Consider the following 19709-nt stretch of genomic DNA (forward strand, 5'->3'; position numbering starts at 1 on the left):
GTATTGAGACACGGGACCATGGCACTGTACGCAGATGACACAACATTCATTTATCAGCAAAAAATATGAGTCAACTTGATACTATGTTAAACGAGGAGTTTCATTAGTTACACAATGGATTATTGAGAATAAATTACTTATCAATGTAGGTAAAACAAAATGTATGATGGTTGGGTTGAAAATATTTTCTTAAGGACTTCCCAACTTTGTATTTAACTATTGGAGAGAATGTGATCCAGAAAGTAGGAGTTAATTTATTGGGTGTAATTGTGGATACTAAAATGTTTGGAACAGAGAGATAAATAATACACTGCAAAAAATGGCTCAGAGCATGGGAGTAATAAGATATTGCAAGAAATTCATTCCTAGGTTGCTTACCAAAAGATTAGCTCAATCAAAAGTATTACCTTATTTAGATTATGCATCAGTTGTTTGGTCAAGTACTAATGAAAATAATTTACATAAACAGCAAGTTGCACCGAATAAGGCAGCATGGATTGTTTTGGGTTGTCCATATGGAACTAATACAATTACAATTCATGACAATTTGGCATGATTAACTGTAAAATACAGATTTAAGTTTTTTTTTTCTTTTTTTGTTATCATTTATTCATAATATTATAGTTACAAAAAGTCCCGAAATGATTTACAGGAAATTGTGTTTTTTTTTTTGTTTTGTTTTGTTTTTTTTACCAATCAACATTATTGTACAAGACAAATAAGCGGGATGAAGTGTGCTCTGCACTTGTGTGAAACCAATCAGTTTCAGCGACCAGTGTTTTATCTGGCCATAGTTGCATGGTATGGATTTCCTGGAAAAATATTACAAAATGTTTTCAAAAAACCCTTTCTTTTCTTTTTTACAATCCAGACATGATGATGAAAGAGCGTAGATAATATTGAAGTAGTCATTTTAAAAGAACTACAGTTTTACTGAACAATTAATAGTGTTTTTGTTGTTTTTTTCTTTTTTTTTTCTTTATTATTGAGCTGTTGTATTTTATGTTCTGTTTGTGTGTTTATGTGTGATTGTGAGTGTGCATGGTGGATACCATTGTTTACAGAGTTTGTAATGTAATATAGAAGAGACCCCAGGAAAAATTAACTGCGGATCTTAATATATGAAATGAAACGGGGGAAAAAAAAGAAACCTGATAAGATTGGCATTAGGTTTTTTTTTCTTGCAAACGTGATTGGCTGTTCCCGTTGTTTCTCCTTCTGTTGATCGAGTTGCGTTAGTTACCGCTAGCTGGCGCTAAAGAGTGACGCTTGCTTTAGACTGACAAGCCGAAGAAGAGAATGGTGGACATATGGGTTATTTTAAATTAAGTAAGTGTAAATATTTAAATTTCAAATGCAAATTGAGTTGTCAATAATGGTTATAGTAATGGTCACTAAACAAATAGTGTATTTATTTTGCACACATCACTGTGCTATTTTGTTAGGTGACAGAAAAGCTAAAAGGCGTTGCGGAGAGAGGAGATGGCGCCCCACGGGGAGATGCAGGTGAGCTGAAATGCTCAAACTTGTGACTGGGGCCACAAATTAAATTGGAATTGTACAAAATATGGCAGTGGGGAACGTTAGGGAGTTGTGGTTGTTTTTTAGATTCCTTCTCACACCTGAGTCATATTAAATGAATTTGAACTGATGTCAAGTCCTGCCCAAACTTGTTGATTAATTAATGTGATTCAGGTGTGCTGCAGAAGGAAACATCCAATGTCTGCAGCACGACTGCCCTCCTTTAGGACCCACTTTAGCCATCCCATAAATATGGCAAATTGAAATCTTTAGCCCATATATATATGTATGTATATATATACACACACACACACACACACACACACACACACACACACACACACACACACACACACACAAATATATGGCTAAAACTGCCATATTTTCTAGGAATTGATTTCCTTTTGAATCTAAGGAAGGGAACCAATAACTTTCCATTCTTGGAATAACATTTGGATTTTTAATTTGGCCCCTTGGTTTTTTCTAGCAATGAACATGAACAGGCAGAATCTTAAAGAGATGGTCCGTGGCGACACATTCATATATTGTTTCCTGAGAGCTTAAATCTTATGTCAGTGTTACAACATTTGATTTTGGCTTGTGATTGTTTTTCCACTGAATCTTACTGTAGGTATGGTAATGGGTCATGCAGTGTGGTTTCCTCTTAAACCATGCCTTTATTTACCTTGCATGTGTCATTCATAAGTTTTATACCATCTTTTATTCCATATGGCTTTCCTTTCCCATTATACCCTTATCCCTCACCATGAAATGAAATTGACAGTTTCTATGAAGAAAGAACCTTCTTTGTCCTACAATGAGCGGCAGGATCAGACTTCAACAGTGCATCTCAGCTGTACCTCCTAATCTATGGAACAAGCTATTTGCTATTGCAGTTTGCAGAAACACTGCAAAGCAAACACATTTACTGTAATGTAACTCCTAGAAAAAAAAAAAAGAAAAGACAAAGAGAGAGAGGAAGAGAGCGAGAGTGGGAAAGACAGGCAGAATCGATGAGTATTGATTGGAAGCAGTGCGGGTCTTGTCCTCAAGTGCTCTTGAGCTGCTCTCTCAGGGCCTGCCAGGTAATCCAAGCCGCAGAGGTCAGCGAAATTCCTGGCAGTCTCAGCGAGGCAAGGCTGCAGCAAGAAAAGGATGAAAGTATTAGGCTCGAGCATTAGTGGGATCTATTTTAGAGTTAATCAGCTACTTTAAATGTGTCACATATTTTTATCATATGTAAACCAAAGAAGTGTAACTTTTGGTTGAAGATGCACATTTAGAGTGTAATTCAATAAAGCTGGTAAATTTGCAAGGTGCACCATCATCAGCTGTTTGTTGAAAAGGCTTTGACAATGAAAAAGGAGACTGTATTATAACCAGTGACAAACTGCCGTGTGTGCATGTCTCTTCATCAGCATTTCAGGCAGAAAGGGAGAAAGTTTGCATTACTCTTTTCCTGGACAGGAAGATGGTCGGCAGTACTGTGGTGTCTTGGCTTCAGCAGGGGTGACTCTGAGTTAATTTATTGGGTGTCTGCCAAGTGTCTCTCACCCTGAAGCACTTTGGTTTTCCCAGGATACCTCTGATGTGACCCGCTTCATTGATCAGTAGTGATTAACGGAGGAGCTGTCATGTACAACATACCTGTTTTAAAAAGAGCACCTAGATTATTTTACTTACTATAAAACCGTTTAGTTCTTTTACAGCAGTAGGAATTATTTGAGTCAATTTTGTTTTTATAATTTGCTCAGATGTTCTGTTATAATCTGTACAATGACTTGCAAAGATTGTAAGTTTTAGCACTTTATAAGGAAATGGTGGAAGATATTCGATGTCTTACAGAGAGAAAGATGAAAATAGCTGTCCCTCCATTATGTTTGAATGCTTAATATGTATTCAGATCACGTGTTGGAACAAAGTAAAAGTCTTTTGTTTTTTTTAAAGGCTTATTAGCTGGATTATCAGCAATATTTAAAACAGTAAGTCACATATGAATCCCAGACATATTTCTAAATACACAGGAATTGAGAGATGCATCTGGTATTTCAGCTGATCCATTTTACTCAAGCCTTGCCAGAAATGGTTTTCATGGAAGGGTTGATTTCAAGAAAGAATGCTAAATTTCACAGGAACTGAACTGAAAGTCTAACAAAAGGTCATAAAAAGTCACTGGAAAACGTTTTAACTTTGAAACTCAGCATTCTGGACTTGCTTTAGGATGCAGTGACATTTCTAATGCACGTTCTTGGAGCTGTTGCTGCTCAGCAGTTTCCCACAGCTGAGAAACTTTTCTTCTGGGCCACTGTGTAATGTTGCAGCTGAGTTTCACTGTATGCTTAGCGTCACACGCTAATAAGTGACTGATTCATTAAAGAAACACAACATAACATTACCATAAGAAAAGAACGCATGATAGGGACAAAACAAGAGATAAGACAGAAGTATAAGATTATCATTCACTTGCTGGAGAGAGTTCCCAGTACAGGTAGTATGCAAGATGGAACTAGCTGATGTTAGGGGGTGCATGACTGAGAAAGTCTACAAAAGTACTTTTGTGTGTCTTTAAAGGGTTGTGAATCCTTCCCAGTGTCAAGCTTTTTCCACCAAGATCTTGTATTGATCATGGGAGGGTCTAACCACTGCACAAAGTCATCTCCAGGACATCCCAAAGATTCTCAATGGGATTAAGGTCTGGATTCTGTGGTGACAATCCCTGTCTGGAAATTAAGTTTCATGTTCCATGACCATACCCTTTCACAATTTGAGCCCAAATCCTGATGTTGAAGAAAAAAATATATTATGGAAAAAACCTGCTCATCAGTATATTCAGATAGTCAGCTGACCTTATTCTTTGGGTACATAAGGGACCTGAGCAGCTGCTGCAACCCCAGATCATAGTACTGCCTCCACACGCTTGCACAGTAGGCACTATGCATCATGGGTGCGTCACTTCATCTGCCTCCTAGTACTCTGATGTGCTCATCACTCTGGAACAGGTTAAATCTGGACTCATAAAACTACAGGAATCTTTATACTAAATTGAGAACTTATTCTCTGGTTAGCCCAACTAATGAATGGTTTTTCTTCTGGCTGTACAGCTGTTCAGTCCCAATTCCCTGAGCCCCCTTCACACTGTGCAGGTGGAAAGGTTCTCACTTTCACTATCGAACATAGTTCTGCTGTTGTTTTTCTTTGATTTGATTAAAGCACAAGTTTGTCTGTTTGTTTTTCTGTCTGTTTGCAGCATAACTAAAAAAAGTTATGGATGGATATTGTTTAAAATGTTTGGGAAATCTTAAAAAACTGCACATGGAATAAGGAACAAGTGATTAAATGTACGTTGTGATCCAGATCACTGCCTGGATCCAGTGAAGAATTCTTCACTATGGGGTGATTGGAATAATTTTATTATTAGAGATTTTAACTCACAATTTTTGGCAAAAATAAAAAGTAAGTACAATAGGGTGGTGTAGGTCTGTGGTGTCTGAGTGCTTATGAAACATGCTTCATTTTGCTATCTGCATGAATACCTTTATATGTCCTTGTATTATTGGATTTAGCTAAATATTAGTTATTACAGCCCATCTGTATTCTTCTGTGCTCTTGTCCGTGTTTTAAACAGCTAAGTTGCAGTTACAACACAGCTCACAACACAGAAAATGAAAAGTATAATCAGTCCCACTTCTCAGTATTTATAAATGACTAGCTTTGCAGCTGATCTCACTGCAATACCTGCAGTATTCTACTTCCTCCTGTGTGGTTGATGCACACATTGAATATTTGCTGCCATCTACTGTTCACACTGTAAGTGTGTCTTCTTGCAGCAGTAGAAGGAGTTGTAGCAGTCATACCAGTAGGTTGAACAATAAAAGAACCAGTAAGTAGTGGAGAAAGTAGAGAAGTTTCCTCATATACAAAGTGATCGCCACAGATTATTCTACATCTAATGAAAGAGAAATTCTTTCACATATTTTTAGACATTCATAACTTAGCAAGACTGAATCTCAGAATATTTTTTTTAAACATCCTAATGATGTATATTATGAGAACTAAATGTGAAAGTGCATTACTTCAAGGTGGAAAGAAAGTCACGTCCTTTCCTATATCACCCTTTCCTGTTGTTCTTATTTCAGAAAAGGCCGTATGGACTCTATGCATTGGTCACAACAGCCTTGCTGAGTCCCAGAGCGTTTTGTGCTGAGGTAAGTGCAAGTCATCATCAAGGGCAAAGACCAAAGGATACACAGTCGACTTTGGAGTTTGGCCAGATGGCATGTGACACACAACTGGGAAGACATTGTGAAGGATATTTAGGTTGTTTCAGGGGCATCAGTGGAACACATCAAGAAGATTTATTTCTATTAATTTGGCAACACAAAATGGAAATTGATAAGAACGATAAGGTCCACCAATGAAGGAAAAAAACCCAAAGTCACAGATGACAAACCAAACAATTGAAGCTAGATTTAAATAAGGGAAGACATTGCTAATAAGTCATCAGTTTGAGAGACCTACATTTTTTGTTTATCTCTAAATCTGATTTTTGGGCGTTTTGCACCGGGCTTTATTAAGCTTATATTAACTTTGTAGACATAAAATGAACTTGTATTAGGGAATGCATAATGTGCATCACACATTTAGGACAATGAGAAAAGAAACAGAACTGCTTTATATTTGTATAAAACAATGTGTTTTTTAAGGAACACAAGCACCCACATTTACAAACTGATAATGAACCACAGGAGCAGCAGTAACATCCTTTTGCCAGCTGATGGTGTCATAACACAGAATACAACAGATGGCTGAAAGCATTGCAGTGCAATTTGAGGCTTGAAATGGCTTTTGTGTACTTGTAAATCATAGAGCAGCGTCCAATGGAAGTCATTTAATCTACTCAGGGATGTAGAGCATGACTTGCTTGCGATAAATTTTACACTTCCACAACGTCCCATATGTCGATTGATGAAACATAATTCACTCCACTGGCCACAGCACATCTACCTGCATCAGTTTACTTTTCTTTTATGCAATCCTTTACTGAGAAAGTGTAGAATTGTTTAGTCATGGTCATGCATTGTCATTTTGAATCTTAAATCTTAAATCAGCACAGTTTAGATCCTGTAATTGTGTTGTAACTTTTTAAATCAATGCAATAAAATAAGAGGAGCAAACACAAAACAATTGCCTGATTTTGCTCTTGAGTGACCTTTAGCAAAAATGACAACTTCAAAAGGTTTCATGGCATCATCTGGGGGGTCTTTAATTATTGAAGGGGATCTTTTTAATGAAGTGTTTTTCAGCTCTTCCTAAACATTTTTACTCAGACTTCCTTCAAACTTAAAAAGATCTTTTTATGATAAAAAATATTAGTTTGTGATGTTGAAAAAAGTTTTTCAGCTCATCTTGCTAACAGACTTATATTTTTGCCGCAGAAGTACTTTAGCTGCTGTGCAACACATTGCCTAACCTGATGTCATCATCCCTCTGATGCATTTAATATCTTGAACATCTCTTATTTACAGTTAAAGTGACTCTAGCTGTCAGAGCAGAGCCAGAAATAATCTGCAGGTTGGCAGGAGGCATTGTGGTCAAAGTGATGATAATGGGTTTGATGTTTCCTGGAATTATAGGATCGTCCAATCAGGAAGAAGCATTTATCCAGAGACTCTTTATGTTATTTTTGTGAGACATGTACAGACTTAAATAGGCACATGCTTCTCCTTATGGGTGATTTTTTATGTGGAATCAGCACTTTGTACCCTGGTAACCATGACGGCTTTTCCAGAAGAAGCTTTTGCATGAAACACATTCAATTTTTGAAATTGCTTCATTATAATCCATCAGAAAAATTACAAATATGTCACTCGAATAAACACAGTGAACAGTGAAACAACAAAGAACAAAGCGTGGAAGCTGCAAACAAATGGAAAAAAGTCATAACCCAAGCAACAAAGGTCTCAGCTGTATGCATTGGCAGTCTTGTCACATGGCTTCTGTGTTGGAGACTGCTTGTACTTTATGTTGCTACATCATTCTGCAGAAAGATGATGCAGAGGGTGGAAGGCAGAATAGATGAGACAGTTTGAAGTCAAAAGATTTTCCCCACGGATCAGTGAGAATCATAAGACCAATGCACATTCTACCTAGAAAGAAAACAAATTAATATAAAGTATGTGGACTGCGAGATGAAACAGCTAAGATGATAACAAATACTAAGATTTAATTTGATAGATTAGGGATTGTACCAGTTATGTACGCTTATAACATTAAAATAAACCTTGTGTTTACATTAATGATTAAAAAAGTCGTAGTGCTAATTATAAACTAGATGCAATTGTAGAAAACTAACCTTGATTTTAGAAATATGTTTTAGTTTTTTTTGCTTAGATCATTACAGCAAACAAACCATTTTAAGGACTGGTTTAAATTGCTGCAAAAATGACCCCAGTTTTACAAGAATGTATCTTTCAAACATTACGAAAGAGCCAGTTTCTGTCTGGTAATGCTGCTCTCAACTCATTAGCTATTAAATTGCTGCCTCAAACATCAATGTATGTACACCCTCCTGATGGAAAGTGGTGGAATAAAAGGGAAGGGAGAGCACATGCAGTATTAATGAAGAACTCATGTTGATGGATTCTTTTTCTGTTTTTTCTCCTTTAAACATTGAAATTAAAGAGAACCAGGCTCATAGAGTTACAGTGCATGACTGTATCGTTGTATGCCACGTTAACATCAACATTTGATAACCTCTGTATGACACAAAACCTCCTGTTAGCCGTCAGGTACGGTGTAGATATCCATTCTTTTTTTACACGTCTGTTCTTTCTCTCCATCTGTTTTCAGGAGGGAGGTGCCATGGAAAAGCCACGTTCAAAGACAAGGAAGACGTGAGAGAGGGAAAAAAAATAAATCTGAAAGCAAATTGTAAGCCAATCCTTTTTTTTTTTTTGGTACGAATAAGCAACCAATGTTAGTATGGAAGAAATGTTTTGTGATGGGAAGAAAGCTGGAAAGAGATGCAGAGCACCAGTAAAAGACAGACATTTGACAGATAGAAATGAGAGAGCGCTGCAGCATGGTCCCCACTGAGCTGAACACAGAACTGCGTGACTGGTCTCTGCAAGCAGAGGGAGGAGAGAGGAGAGAAGGGAGGAAGAAGGAGGGGGGGAGGGGAGACAGTTCAGTGCAGTGATAGCTGCCTCGATGAGCAGCAGCCGTGGCACAGGCAGCAGCATCAGCACCACTAGCTGAAGCATCTTTCTTTGTGGATGCTGGAGGCTGTCTTGTGGCTGCTGTGAGATCATCTGCGCACACCCACAAATAGCTGGACACAGACGCCGCCACTGCTTGCCTTGTGCGCACATGTCGTGGCCACCAGAGAAGTGAAGCAACGGGGTTCTGGGGACAGAGGGACACAGGAAGAGGAAACAGGGACGACTGGTGGGAGTGAAAACAAGAAGAGGGCTGGAGCGACGGCGACTGGAGCAGCAGCAGCAGTAACAGCGGCACCATGGCGCAAGCCGCCAAGCAGCTCCGCAAAACCAAGGACCTCGCGGAGGCCGCCGCCCAGGAGCAGAGGGAGAAGGAGGAGGAAAAGATAAAAAAGAGGAATCGATCTAGGGACCGCAGGCGCAAGGTATGACTGGTTGTCTCCAGGGACAGTGGGGTTGATGGTCAGTCTCTACCTGCATCTCGCTTTGGCTGTCTCAGCCTGACTGCACCTATTGTGCATGATTGGTTAGAATGCAATTACACACGTATAATTATACAGTTGGTCTTGTGGCCTGAGCTGGAGTGTGCGATTGAGAATATATGTGTGTGTGTGTAGGTTTACCAGTCAAGCATAGATGTTCTGGTACAGGTTGTGTCTGCTGTCAGATATTAAGCTATGTGGGAAATAAAAGGAGGCTTATGCTGACTGTTTGTACCAGTGGGGGTGTGACTAATTCACACTGTTGGTTAAATAACAGAAGATGTCATGTTTCTTTCACCTATGAAGTCTTCAGTAGATGCAGCCTATTCACTTGAATGGAAAAATTGTTCCCGGTACATGTCTTTTTATGGATAAAAATGTAATCCCCTCTCCTTTCTTTTTTTTAGCTCTTCTCTCTCCTAACAAGCCGTGTTGTTCTAAGATTTGGTGTCTTCCCCCATATTGCTTTTTTTTCTCATTGGGGTAGATGTAAAATGGAGGGGGAAGATGGAGGTACAGTGTAATAACAGATGCAGTTGTGCATTTTTAGTGCACGATTGTGTGGCACGGGTCATTTAAAGGATAAATCTTAGTCTTGTCAGTGTTATTTTAGTTTAAAATATTCATATTTAGAATAGCTGAATGAACAGGATGGCACCCGGTGAGCAGAGGAGTTCTCATTCACCCCCACGTCTCGCATCTCTGGTTCACTCTCCCCCAATCCTGCTATGCCATTAGCTGCAGATTTTATTGGAGTTGTACTGCCTTGTACTTGTTCACGGCTGCATTTAAATGATTTTGGAAAACACGGTTCAGTTGTAAAGGGGTTTGTTGGAATGTTCTCCTTTGTTGTGCTTTTTTTTTTTTATAACATTGTGTTACTGGTTAGAAAGAGATCGTATAGGCAACTATGCTTGTTGTCTGTGCATGAAACAGGGTCATATGTTCATAAGTAAGATAGTAAGATAGAAACAGAATAGATAGGTGGGTAAATGGTTTATGGTGTATGGGAAAAATGGAAATTAGAGTACACGTGGAATCAGGAAGGATGTTGATGGAGTGTGCTTGTTGAATGCTAATCAGTGTGGGGTTTGCAGTGCTGTGCGGTTTTTCGACTTATTTGATCTGCTCAATAATTTTTTAAGCTAAATAATTAAGTGGATGAAGTCAAGTCATATTTATGTCCAAAAAGTTGTTTCATTCAGTTATAATACAGTGTTGTTTCTATTACAATGTGAGAGCTTTCAAAAAAGAAGAAATCCTATTGCTTGCTCAGTAAACAGTATTAAAACCTTTAACTTATGAAGAGGAGTATTTTCAAAACCTGCATATTTTGTATGTATTTTTGTTGATTTTCCACAATATAAATGCAGTTTTGTTGACCAAATCAAAACCTTTTGGAAAATGTCTTCCAGAGTAAAGAGTTCAACAAGCTTAAACCGTCATGTTTGCATGGGACGATTTGGCTCATGAAGACAGATTGTCTCCCTCTATTTCCTTGTTATAACATTATAAGAATACACAAAACCAGAGGTGGGTAACTTCAGTCCTTGAGGGCTGAAGTGCTGCAAGTGTTGGGAGTTTCCCTGCTGCAACACACCGGACTCACCCAACTCAAGTCAATGGCTAATTAGCTTGATGTCAAGCTCTACACTAGTCTGCTAATTATCTGATTTGTGTTAGGAGTACTGCAACAGGGAAACTCCAAAAGCTTGCAGCACTGTGGCCTTCGAGGACCATAGTTGCCCTCCCCTGCTACTAAACTCTCCTTTCCATACATGCTAATGGTGGGCGTAGCCAATGTTCTACTGGTGCTACTTGGTAATGGGAATTTTTATTTGTTTTCTATTTTTCTATATTTGTTTTTTATTTGCAGATTTATTCAAGACCAAAGATGCTGAGAAAAGTACACGTTATATAAGGCAACACCCCACGAATACAGAACTTAAGGATATTTTTGGACCAAACTCATTCTGACCTTGAGTTGGTGAGACAACTTTGAGAAGGAGGTGTTTTTTTGCTAAAGAGAATTTTTAAATGTCCAGGATATCACTTTACATTTGACTGAGATGCTTCACATCTGGATTTCAGGGCAGGAAACAGTTATGAGATCATCTGTCCGTCTTGTCAAAAGATTCATTCACACTGTATTTTTGTGATTGAGAATGGAAAAACCCACTTGTCAAAATAATTATATTCATGTTTACTTTGCATCTGGCCAATAGCTACCATCACGGTTGCAGTCATATGATGTAATGATTGTCCAGAACAGGTTTGTCCAAAGTTGGCACTCAAGGGCTGCTGGTCTGCAGGTGTTCAATGCATTCCTGTTCCACACATCTGGCTTCCATTAAATGGATCCGACAGCCAATGATATTTTGCATTATGACTAATCAGTTTGAGTCAGGTATGTTGGAGCAGGGATACATGGAATACCTGCAGGGTTGTGGCCCTTGAGGACATTACCTTACAGTTGACTACTTCATTCTCAACAAAACAAAAAAAAAGAAAAAAAGCATTATTTTTCTATTTTTTTGTCCTAGCAGGCCTGGTTACACTAATCTTTAAAGGGCAATTTCAGTGCAGTGGTTTGTCTTAAAACCAAACTGGATACTTTAAAAAATGTTGTGTTTGTTTAAAGACTAATGTAATTGAATTAAAACAGCTTTTTCTATCATTTTACTTACAAACTGTAAGTTTGGTAAAAGTCAGTAATTATGAAGACTGCTCAGATCTACTGAGGAAGGCTGGCAGATTTCAGGTAAATATAAACAATACAATGATACAAGTTAAATAACAGATAAACTCAGAGGAAAAGTTTGGTATATAATATAAACTATTAAAATAATTTACTTACTATAAATAATAACTTACGAATGGTTAGCGACATTAACATATGTTGACATGGGCTGTGATGCAGGGTGGAAATTCTGCATTAGGTTGATCCAGAAGCTTCTAGTTGCTTAAAATGCATCTCTTTTTTCTCAAATAACTGTAGAATATAACTGTACAAAACAATATATTTGGTTTTGTGCTTTTTATTCAGTTTAGCACATAATGTATCATTCAATTAAAAATATTTCAGCTTATTAAATGGTATGAAAATTTAGTTTAATCTTCTAAAAGATAAGGGATGTTTTTTGCCACATATATAATGTGTGTGTGTGTGTGTGTGTGTGTGTGTGTGTGTGTGTGTGTGTGTGTGTGTGTGTGTGTGTGTGTGTGTGTATTATTTTAAAAAATACTTAAAAATGTACATTTGCATCTAGGTTACACTTATCTAAGCCATTTAATAGAATAAATAACTTTTTAAAGCATGACTTGTATTAATGATTAGCTGGAACATAAATGTTTATTTTAGGCCAGTCTTAATATTATCTGTATATCTTATATTCTAAATAAGAAGAGATAGGGGTCATCCATAAATTTTTATTCTTGCTGGTTGGCTATCACAAGGTTATGGCACATGTCATGCAGCATTTAAAAGAGTTCATAGCAAAACCCCATCCCTCTTTAGCTGCTTCTGACTTATTGGCCCATTTTTTCTCACCTGCAACTCACTCAACTATTTTTATATTCACTATGTATCTGAATCTATGTCTTTTTTTTCCAGTAGATTGTTACTGCTGCCAGAGGGAGTGCATATAGTAATGGGTCAGAAAGGGAGGAGAGAAGGCACGGACTGATCTTAGTGTTCATGAATGTTAATTTGCTCCACTCGATGTAAATCAAACTCAGCAGCATGGGATCTCTCTTCTCTACTCCTCCCCTTAAACAAAAGATTTTCACCACAGTGACAGCAGAGATCAGAAGTCAGGACTCACTGGATGGTATTATAGTCTGAAAATCTACAAAGAAAGTAATAATACTACCTAAGCTTCATCACATGCAGCTGCAGGGTAGTTTGGAGGTGACTGCTGTCATGTTTTTCACTTCTGGAATCCTGTTTTTAATCACCTAATCTTTCATAAAATTGAATGCAGTCTACTTTATCCCAACACTGAAGATCTAAGTTTAAGTACATGATTAACATAATTAATCAAAAAGCAAAATGACTAACGGAGAAATGGGATTTCTAAAACCTGTGTGACAAAAATCCAGCAGAGTAAATTCTGAACAGATGGTCAAACTACTTTTTGAACATCCTTTTAGGTACAGGACTTGGAAAACACATTGTAAAATATGTGTTCCTCAATTATAAGTGCACACAGACTGTATTGTCAAGTCCAGTGTTGTATATGTTCTTAATTTTGACCTTGGAGTTTTATTCTGTCCTGTACTTCTTGCTGCATAACTTGGCACAGTGACACCTTCCTCACACTGGGCAATATTTAACAGCTGCAGGGCACCATTAACCAAAAACTCAACAGGAAGCCTGACAGCTGGTAGGAGTTATCCCCAATCATTCATGTTAGAGCTTTGGGCCTCATGAAACACAAACCTTATCATTTATTTATTCTCTTTTATTTTCTTTCATATTTTTGATTATATCAGAATTAATTCAGAGAATGGGGCTCATAAAAGCTATCATCCACGGACATCACTACTGGTAGCTTTGTTCGTGTTCATCTCCCTGTAAGCAACAACTTGAACCAGTCTGGGACATCAAACCTTTTATTGTAGTACTCAGTGTGAGGCTCCTCAGGCTGGTGCATTCCCCCATTTTCTCTAGGCTCACACTTAATACAGTGATGGATCTGCTAATGGACAGTGTGTGGTCTTTTTTTGTGAGTGTGTGCGAGTTTGCTCATGTTTTCGGAAGACGTTTGTGTGATTGTGCATGGGGGCTCACATGCAGTTTGTGTGTGAGCCTGTGTGGCCTTCAGGGTATCTCATTCCCTTTTTATGTAACCTTATGGGTACCAGACACTAATTAGCCAAAGCACCCTTCTTTCCTCCCTTTTTCTGCCTCTCTGCCTATTTTTGCTGTCATACACACAGCAAAACACAGGAGAAAACTTTTAAGAATTTATGTGAATCCTGACTTTGGTTTTTGTGAGACAAATAATGTGCAGAAATAAATGAATAGAAATGTTTTAAAGAATGCATCACACAGCTGTGACTCAACCATTTCTCCTATGACCAGGGAAAGCAACATTTTAATTGATTTATATTAGGTCAGACAATTATAAACTACTGCAGCTCAGAAATGAAGACTAAATCATGCTCCATAACACAGCTGCTAAATGACTTGATATGCTGTATGTATTTAAAAATGTCAGGTTTAGTACATCTGAACTATACACGAGGAATTTACAGAGAAACATGTTATTAAAAGTTTGCAGACACATGCATATTTTTGTAAGCCAGCATGAGTGTCATCATGGTGGCTGCTTGTGCTTTTTCATCCTCTCAGAGAAAAGGGAGGGTAGGATGAACCAAGGTCGAGCAGAGCAGAAAGCAGCTCTCTGGCCAACCCAAAGATGCTACAGGCTATATTTACCTGGCTTCCTAGGATTACACCTCCTCTTAGAGCAGAGCTTCCCATTTACCTACACATCACTACTGTGTGCGAGCACCTGCTCTGATAGTGTATCTGATGTTGGACTGGATCTCATACCTGCTGAAACAACACGATTCCAGAATAGAAACATGATGAACAATAATTCATCAAACCTTTCTGCTGTTTGATCTAGTGTTTGCCACATGTTTGGTTTTCAAGAGATCAAATGGTTTTTAGGAAAGTCTGCTTTTTTAAAAACAGCAGTTGATTTTTTTTTTTTTTGTTTCTGTTAATTTTTTAGTGATTGTTGGCCATCTGCCTGCACTGGTACACCTCTGGCTGCAGCATATGGATAGTACATGTAACACAAATACACAAGGATGAGCATAGGCTTTCTGCAAGAGTTATAGCAAAGCATTCATCAGCACTGGTACCAAGGCCAGCCTATGTGAAGCTTTGGTACGCAGAGACATGGTTTAATGGCTGGAAACCTTTTGGCAAAGTTTATTGTGACCCTTTGGCCACCTGAACTGCTGCATGAAGTGACAGATGTTGCTGTGATGATTACAATCTGACGCTGCACATGGATGAATGTTGTAGAGATGGATGAGGGCACGTCTTGTTGATGAGACATGTAACTTGCTCCAAAGATCACCATCTAGACGCAAAATGCTGGAAGGGAAATGGCTTGTTGCTTCATTCACCCTGCTTTGTTTTGGCCCAGATTTGAGTGGATGCTAAATTAAATAACAACACAGCATATCTGAAGAGATAAGATTAAACAAGTAAGAAAATATGAGTCACACACTAAATGTGTTCAGAATTACATCTTAGGTTCTAAAGGAAAAGAGGCATATAAAATATACATTTTAAGAGCACATCCTCTTTTTTTTTCTCCCTGATTGACCCACATGTGGATATATCTCCACTAGTGATGCATTTGACTCACCAGAGCTCATTAGCAAAATGATGTGAGCGCTGTTAATTCCAAAGAATCATTAGAGGAAAAGTGAAAGTGATGCAGACTGGCACAATGCCACACACACAGACATGTAGACGAAGAACACACACACACTCACAAACTTCCAGCTATAGCAGGGCATTATGTAATGGAATTAGTGCTCCTGAAGGTCTACACGGATCATGTGGCCTGCAGGAGCCAACTAATGCACTGAAGAAGCCTCTCTCAGCCGTACCCTGACTCCATTACTCTGGTCGAAACATATTTTTACAGTGCATGTGCAGGCTAAGGGTTGTAGTACTTAATAAAAAAGAATAATAAAAAAATATCATATAGTGTACGCCATGTAGTTGTGTTTGTGGATAAATGCAAAATGTGGGGCAAAATTTTGTCTTGTTATCTGTTTTGTTTAGCTCCTTGCGGTTGTTTTCAGGCTCTAAGCTAGCCAAGCTGGATTTTAGAAAGTGATGTTAACATTATGTGCCCTGTACTTATTTTTTAGGTCTCTGCTAGAGAATTGCATACAGATGATTAAATAAGTGTATTCCTGCAGGTCTGTTTGAATACCCATGGAGTCATAGTTATAATAGCACATAACACAAATAAAAACAACCTTTCTGGCTCTTCCCTTCAGAGTGAATATGAACTTCCATTTGGATTCATGCAGCTGTAGCTTCAAAGCTCTTTTTAATCACAGTATAATATGTGAACATTACTTCTGCAAAGACCAATTCTGATTAGTTCAGGCCAAGCGCCAACCTCTAGCCGTTAAAAGTGAAGCCTATGCGGGAGTGCATAAAACTGCCGTTCCCCTCTCATCCGCTAGGGGCTGGCTCCAAAACAGAGCGAATCCTGATAGACTCCCATGTTAAAAAGGTCAACTTCACAGCAGAAACACCCATGTTTACAGCCTGGTTCAAAAATCTATTTTCGGTTTATAGGTCACGTTTTCCTTCATGGCAACTGTTGGGGGAGTGAATGTTTTTTTAACTTGCTTGTTTAAAATTAATTTAATTTCAAAATTCGGCATATTTACGGGCATGTCTTTTTGATTGACCGGTACCCATTCTTCCGCTTCAAGTAAGAAGAACGCAGAATAAACTTGGTTTTTAGTTGGTTAACAACGTGACTTAGCTTTAGCCCGCTTACCTCCTTTAGCTGGTTATCTCCTGTTATCTCCGGGTCAGCTCGGTTAGCTCTTAGCTACAGAAAGCTCAGAGTTCGCTCAGTGTCAATCATCCACCATGACATTCACAGCTGCCCTCTCAGCTCCACCTCTTTGCCCACATTTGTATTTTCCGGGCGAGACGACACGCATTCCCCTGCCAACATGGCGACAGTAGGAACCGCCCACCGAGCTTCAATTCAGCTCTTCAGAAACCTATGGGTGACGTCCCGGAGGCTACGTCCATCTTTTTATATACAGTCTATGGTTAAGGCTGAAAAAAAGAAATAATAATAGAGGTTTTAGTTAAGTCAGCTCCGGCAAGGTCGCTAAAATGACCATTAACCACCAAGTTTGGCACCATGTCTTCCCCCAATCCACAGGTTTTATAAGGTTAATGATATGGGAGGAAAAGCTGTTTAAGCATTTTTTTTAATAGTTTACTAAAAATCTTTCTGTGTTGTAAATTGCTTTTGATTATAGATTCTATGAGCAAATGTAATTTTTATTCTCTTTGTATGGTTTTAGAAGGCTTCATTAGCTAATGTTGCCATAACAGGTTTGCGAGCTGCTTATAATTAAACTTTTTCCTAGACTATATACATTTTTAGCTTGTTACTAACCACTAGTGGGGTTAGATTTAAAATATTTGTATAAGAATTAAGTTCCTACCTTTTGTTGAAAGCTACATCTGCAGTAACTATTTTTGTATGTATCAGTACATGTGTGTGAACAGTAAGAGGGGTTGTTTTGTGCCTGTGGAATTGGTTTTCTCTCCTCTCGCTCATCACTCAATAACCAATCCTTACTGGTGAGTGAAACACGTGTACACACATACGCTCACAAAACCACATAAGATCAAATTAATTGGATACGAAAGGACCATTTATATTCAAAACTTTTTAAGGGTTATGTCACTAAACTGAGTTAAAACATAACGTCAGCAGTTTTCAGTGATCCCAGCAAAGCTCAGCTGCCATTCATTCGCTGATAGCGCTTCACATGCTGATCTGAGAGAGCCACATGGCAGCAGGGTTGGGAACAAAAGAGTCAGGGTAGAGAGCTTGAAGCAGACCGAGACTCAGTGTTTCTGCTCAGTTGACACAAAAAACTTGCGATTCTTTTTTATAACTGTGAATATGATTCCTTCTTTCTCTCTGGTTATCTTTGGTTTTAGGTTAAATATTTTGTTATCCACATTACATATAAGAAGGAAGAGGAGCGATTATACAGCATGTTTGCCTGCTCTCCTTCTCTACTGTGAAAAATGCACTGGGCGGAAAATCCTCACCGCACTTGTATAAATACTTCATTGCTAATTCAATTTTAAACTGCAGATGGACGAGGAAGTGTAACAACAGTTTGTTCCTCTTCTGTGCACTCTATCAGCTATCTGTCCTTCTCTCTTCTTGTTCTCATTTCTTGCTGTATCCATTTCTCTGCATCCTCCCATTTTCTTGTGATCCTTCACCTCTCTCTCCTCCCATTACTTTGTCTTCCTCCATTGTGCTGACTGTCAGCACCATCTTGGAACTGAAATATTAATATTATTTCTACTCTGATTGTGATGGCCCACTTTTATACAGCCATAAACGAAAATGAGAAAAATGGTTTTGATTTACAATGAGAACATTAAATATTTATGTTTAGATGACAGACTTCATTCTAATTTAGCAAGTTGCAATCTAAGTGACCCTACGACCATCCTGAAATTAGCTTCAAACAAGGAAATTTTACTTGAACTGCAAATCATATATTTCAAAGCTTCTTTTTAATAGATGACATGCAAATATCAGTGTGCGTTTCTGAACCATTTGCTGATTATGCTGTTTTCTTGTTGTTTCACACCTTGCATTTATATTAACTGGATTATTTTATCCAAAAGCAACTTTCAGGTTATGACAACCTTTAAGGTTCAGTGCAGTAAAAAAAACCTCCAGTCCAATCATTAAGTGCAGATCTTTTTATATCCATTTAAATGACATAAAGTAGTTATGGTAAACCAATTTTATGCAGTCACATGCATTTATTTTATGTAGTCCATAAATAGGTGCATGAGTGTAAGTGTTGGTTAGACAAATTATTGTTTAAAAGGTGTTAGAAGAGAAGATGTTCCTGAAAAGATAAGGGTTTAAGAGAGTGTTAAAAGATTGTGGCACCCTCCTTTTTCTAACCACCAAAATGTAGGACTTCCCACTGAAACACTGGCAATGGATTTGCTGGGTTTTGGGGGTTGTATGCTCAGTGGCTTGTGTTTAGGATATCTTCTAATATTAATCAGAATGCAGACTTTTCACTGCTTATTGTTGGTACATTATCCAGATGTCAGATACCATAACCCAAAGTCTCCATGCAGAAAAATACTTTGTAACAAAATGATCTGAGCAATTAAACCCTCAAGTTCTAAAGTTTCAGGATGCTGTAACCAACTGTGAGTGATTAATGTTTGGAAGTGGTCATTTCTCTCCATGAAATTGCTTTTAAGAGTCAAATTTTGTTCTACAATAGCCAAGGGAGTCAGTCCTATTGACCTGGCTACTGGTTTGCCTAATATGCCTCAACCTGTGAAGGCCAGAAGATCCAGAAACAGAACAGTCTTGAAATATTGGTTCTTTTAAGAGTCAGCAGAGAGGTAGCTCAGATAAGTCCATAATCCAAAATACACTTTCAAAGCAAAGTAGTTATATGGTTGTGTTTATACAATTTATACTGTACATATTTTGTTGCCCTCCTTCTGAAAAGTCTGTCAAATGTCTGCATACTCAGGATTCAGAGACGTTTAGAAGGATTTCACAGTGGAATCCCCAACTTGCTGCTTTCAGCCGAACAGACTCTGGATCCTTCTCTACCAGACGCTTCAGGCTAGAAAATAAAAGAAGCGGTAAATGGACATGGAAATGTAGTCTATCTTTGACCTCTA

At 38.2% G+C, this 19709-nt stretch overlaps 1 protein-coding gene across 1 annotated transcript in view; it reads left to right on the top strand.

Annotated features, from left to right (window-relative positions):
* Window positions 1–9037: 9037 nt before the first annotated feature.
* Window positions 9038–19709, top strand: part of ank1b (ankyrin 1, erythrocytic b) — a gene marked incomplete at both ends in the record, with an annotated part of 72889 nt that continues 62217 nt past the window's right edge. Inside the window, one exon of the mRNA XM_079256050.1 lies at window positions 9038–9163. Coding sequence (XP_079112176.1) covers window positions 9038–9163 — 126 coding nt within the window. The remainder of the gene's footprint in view (window positions 9164–19709) is intronic.

Source organism: Telmatherina bonti (genome assembly GCF_933228915.1).
Source record: "Telmatherina bonti genome assembly, chromosome: 17".
Lineage (NCBI taxonomy): Eukaryota > Metazoa > Chordata > Actinopteri > Atheriniformes > Telmatherinidae > Telmatherina > Telmatherina bonti.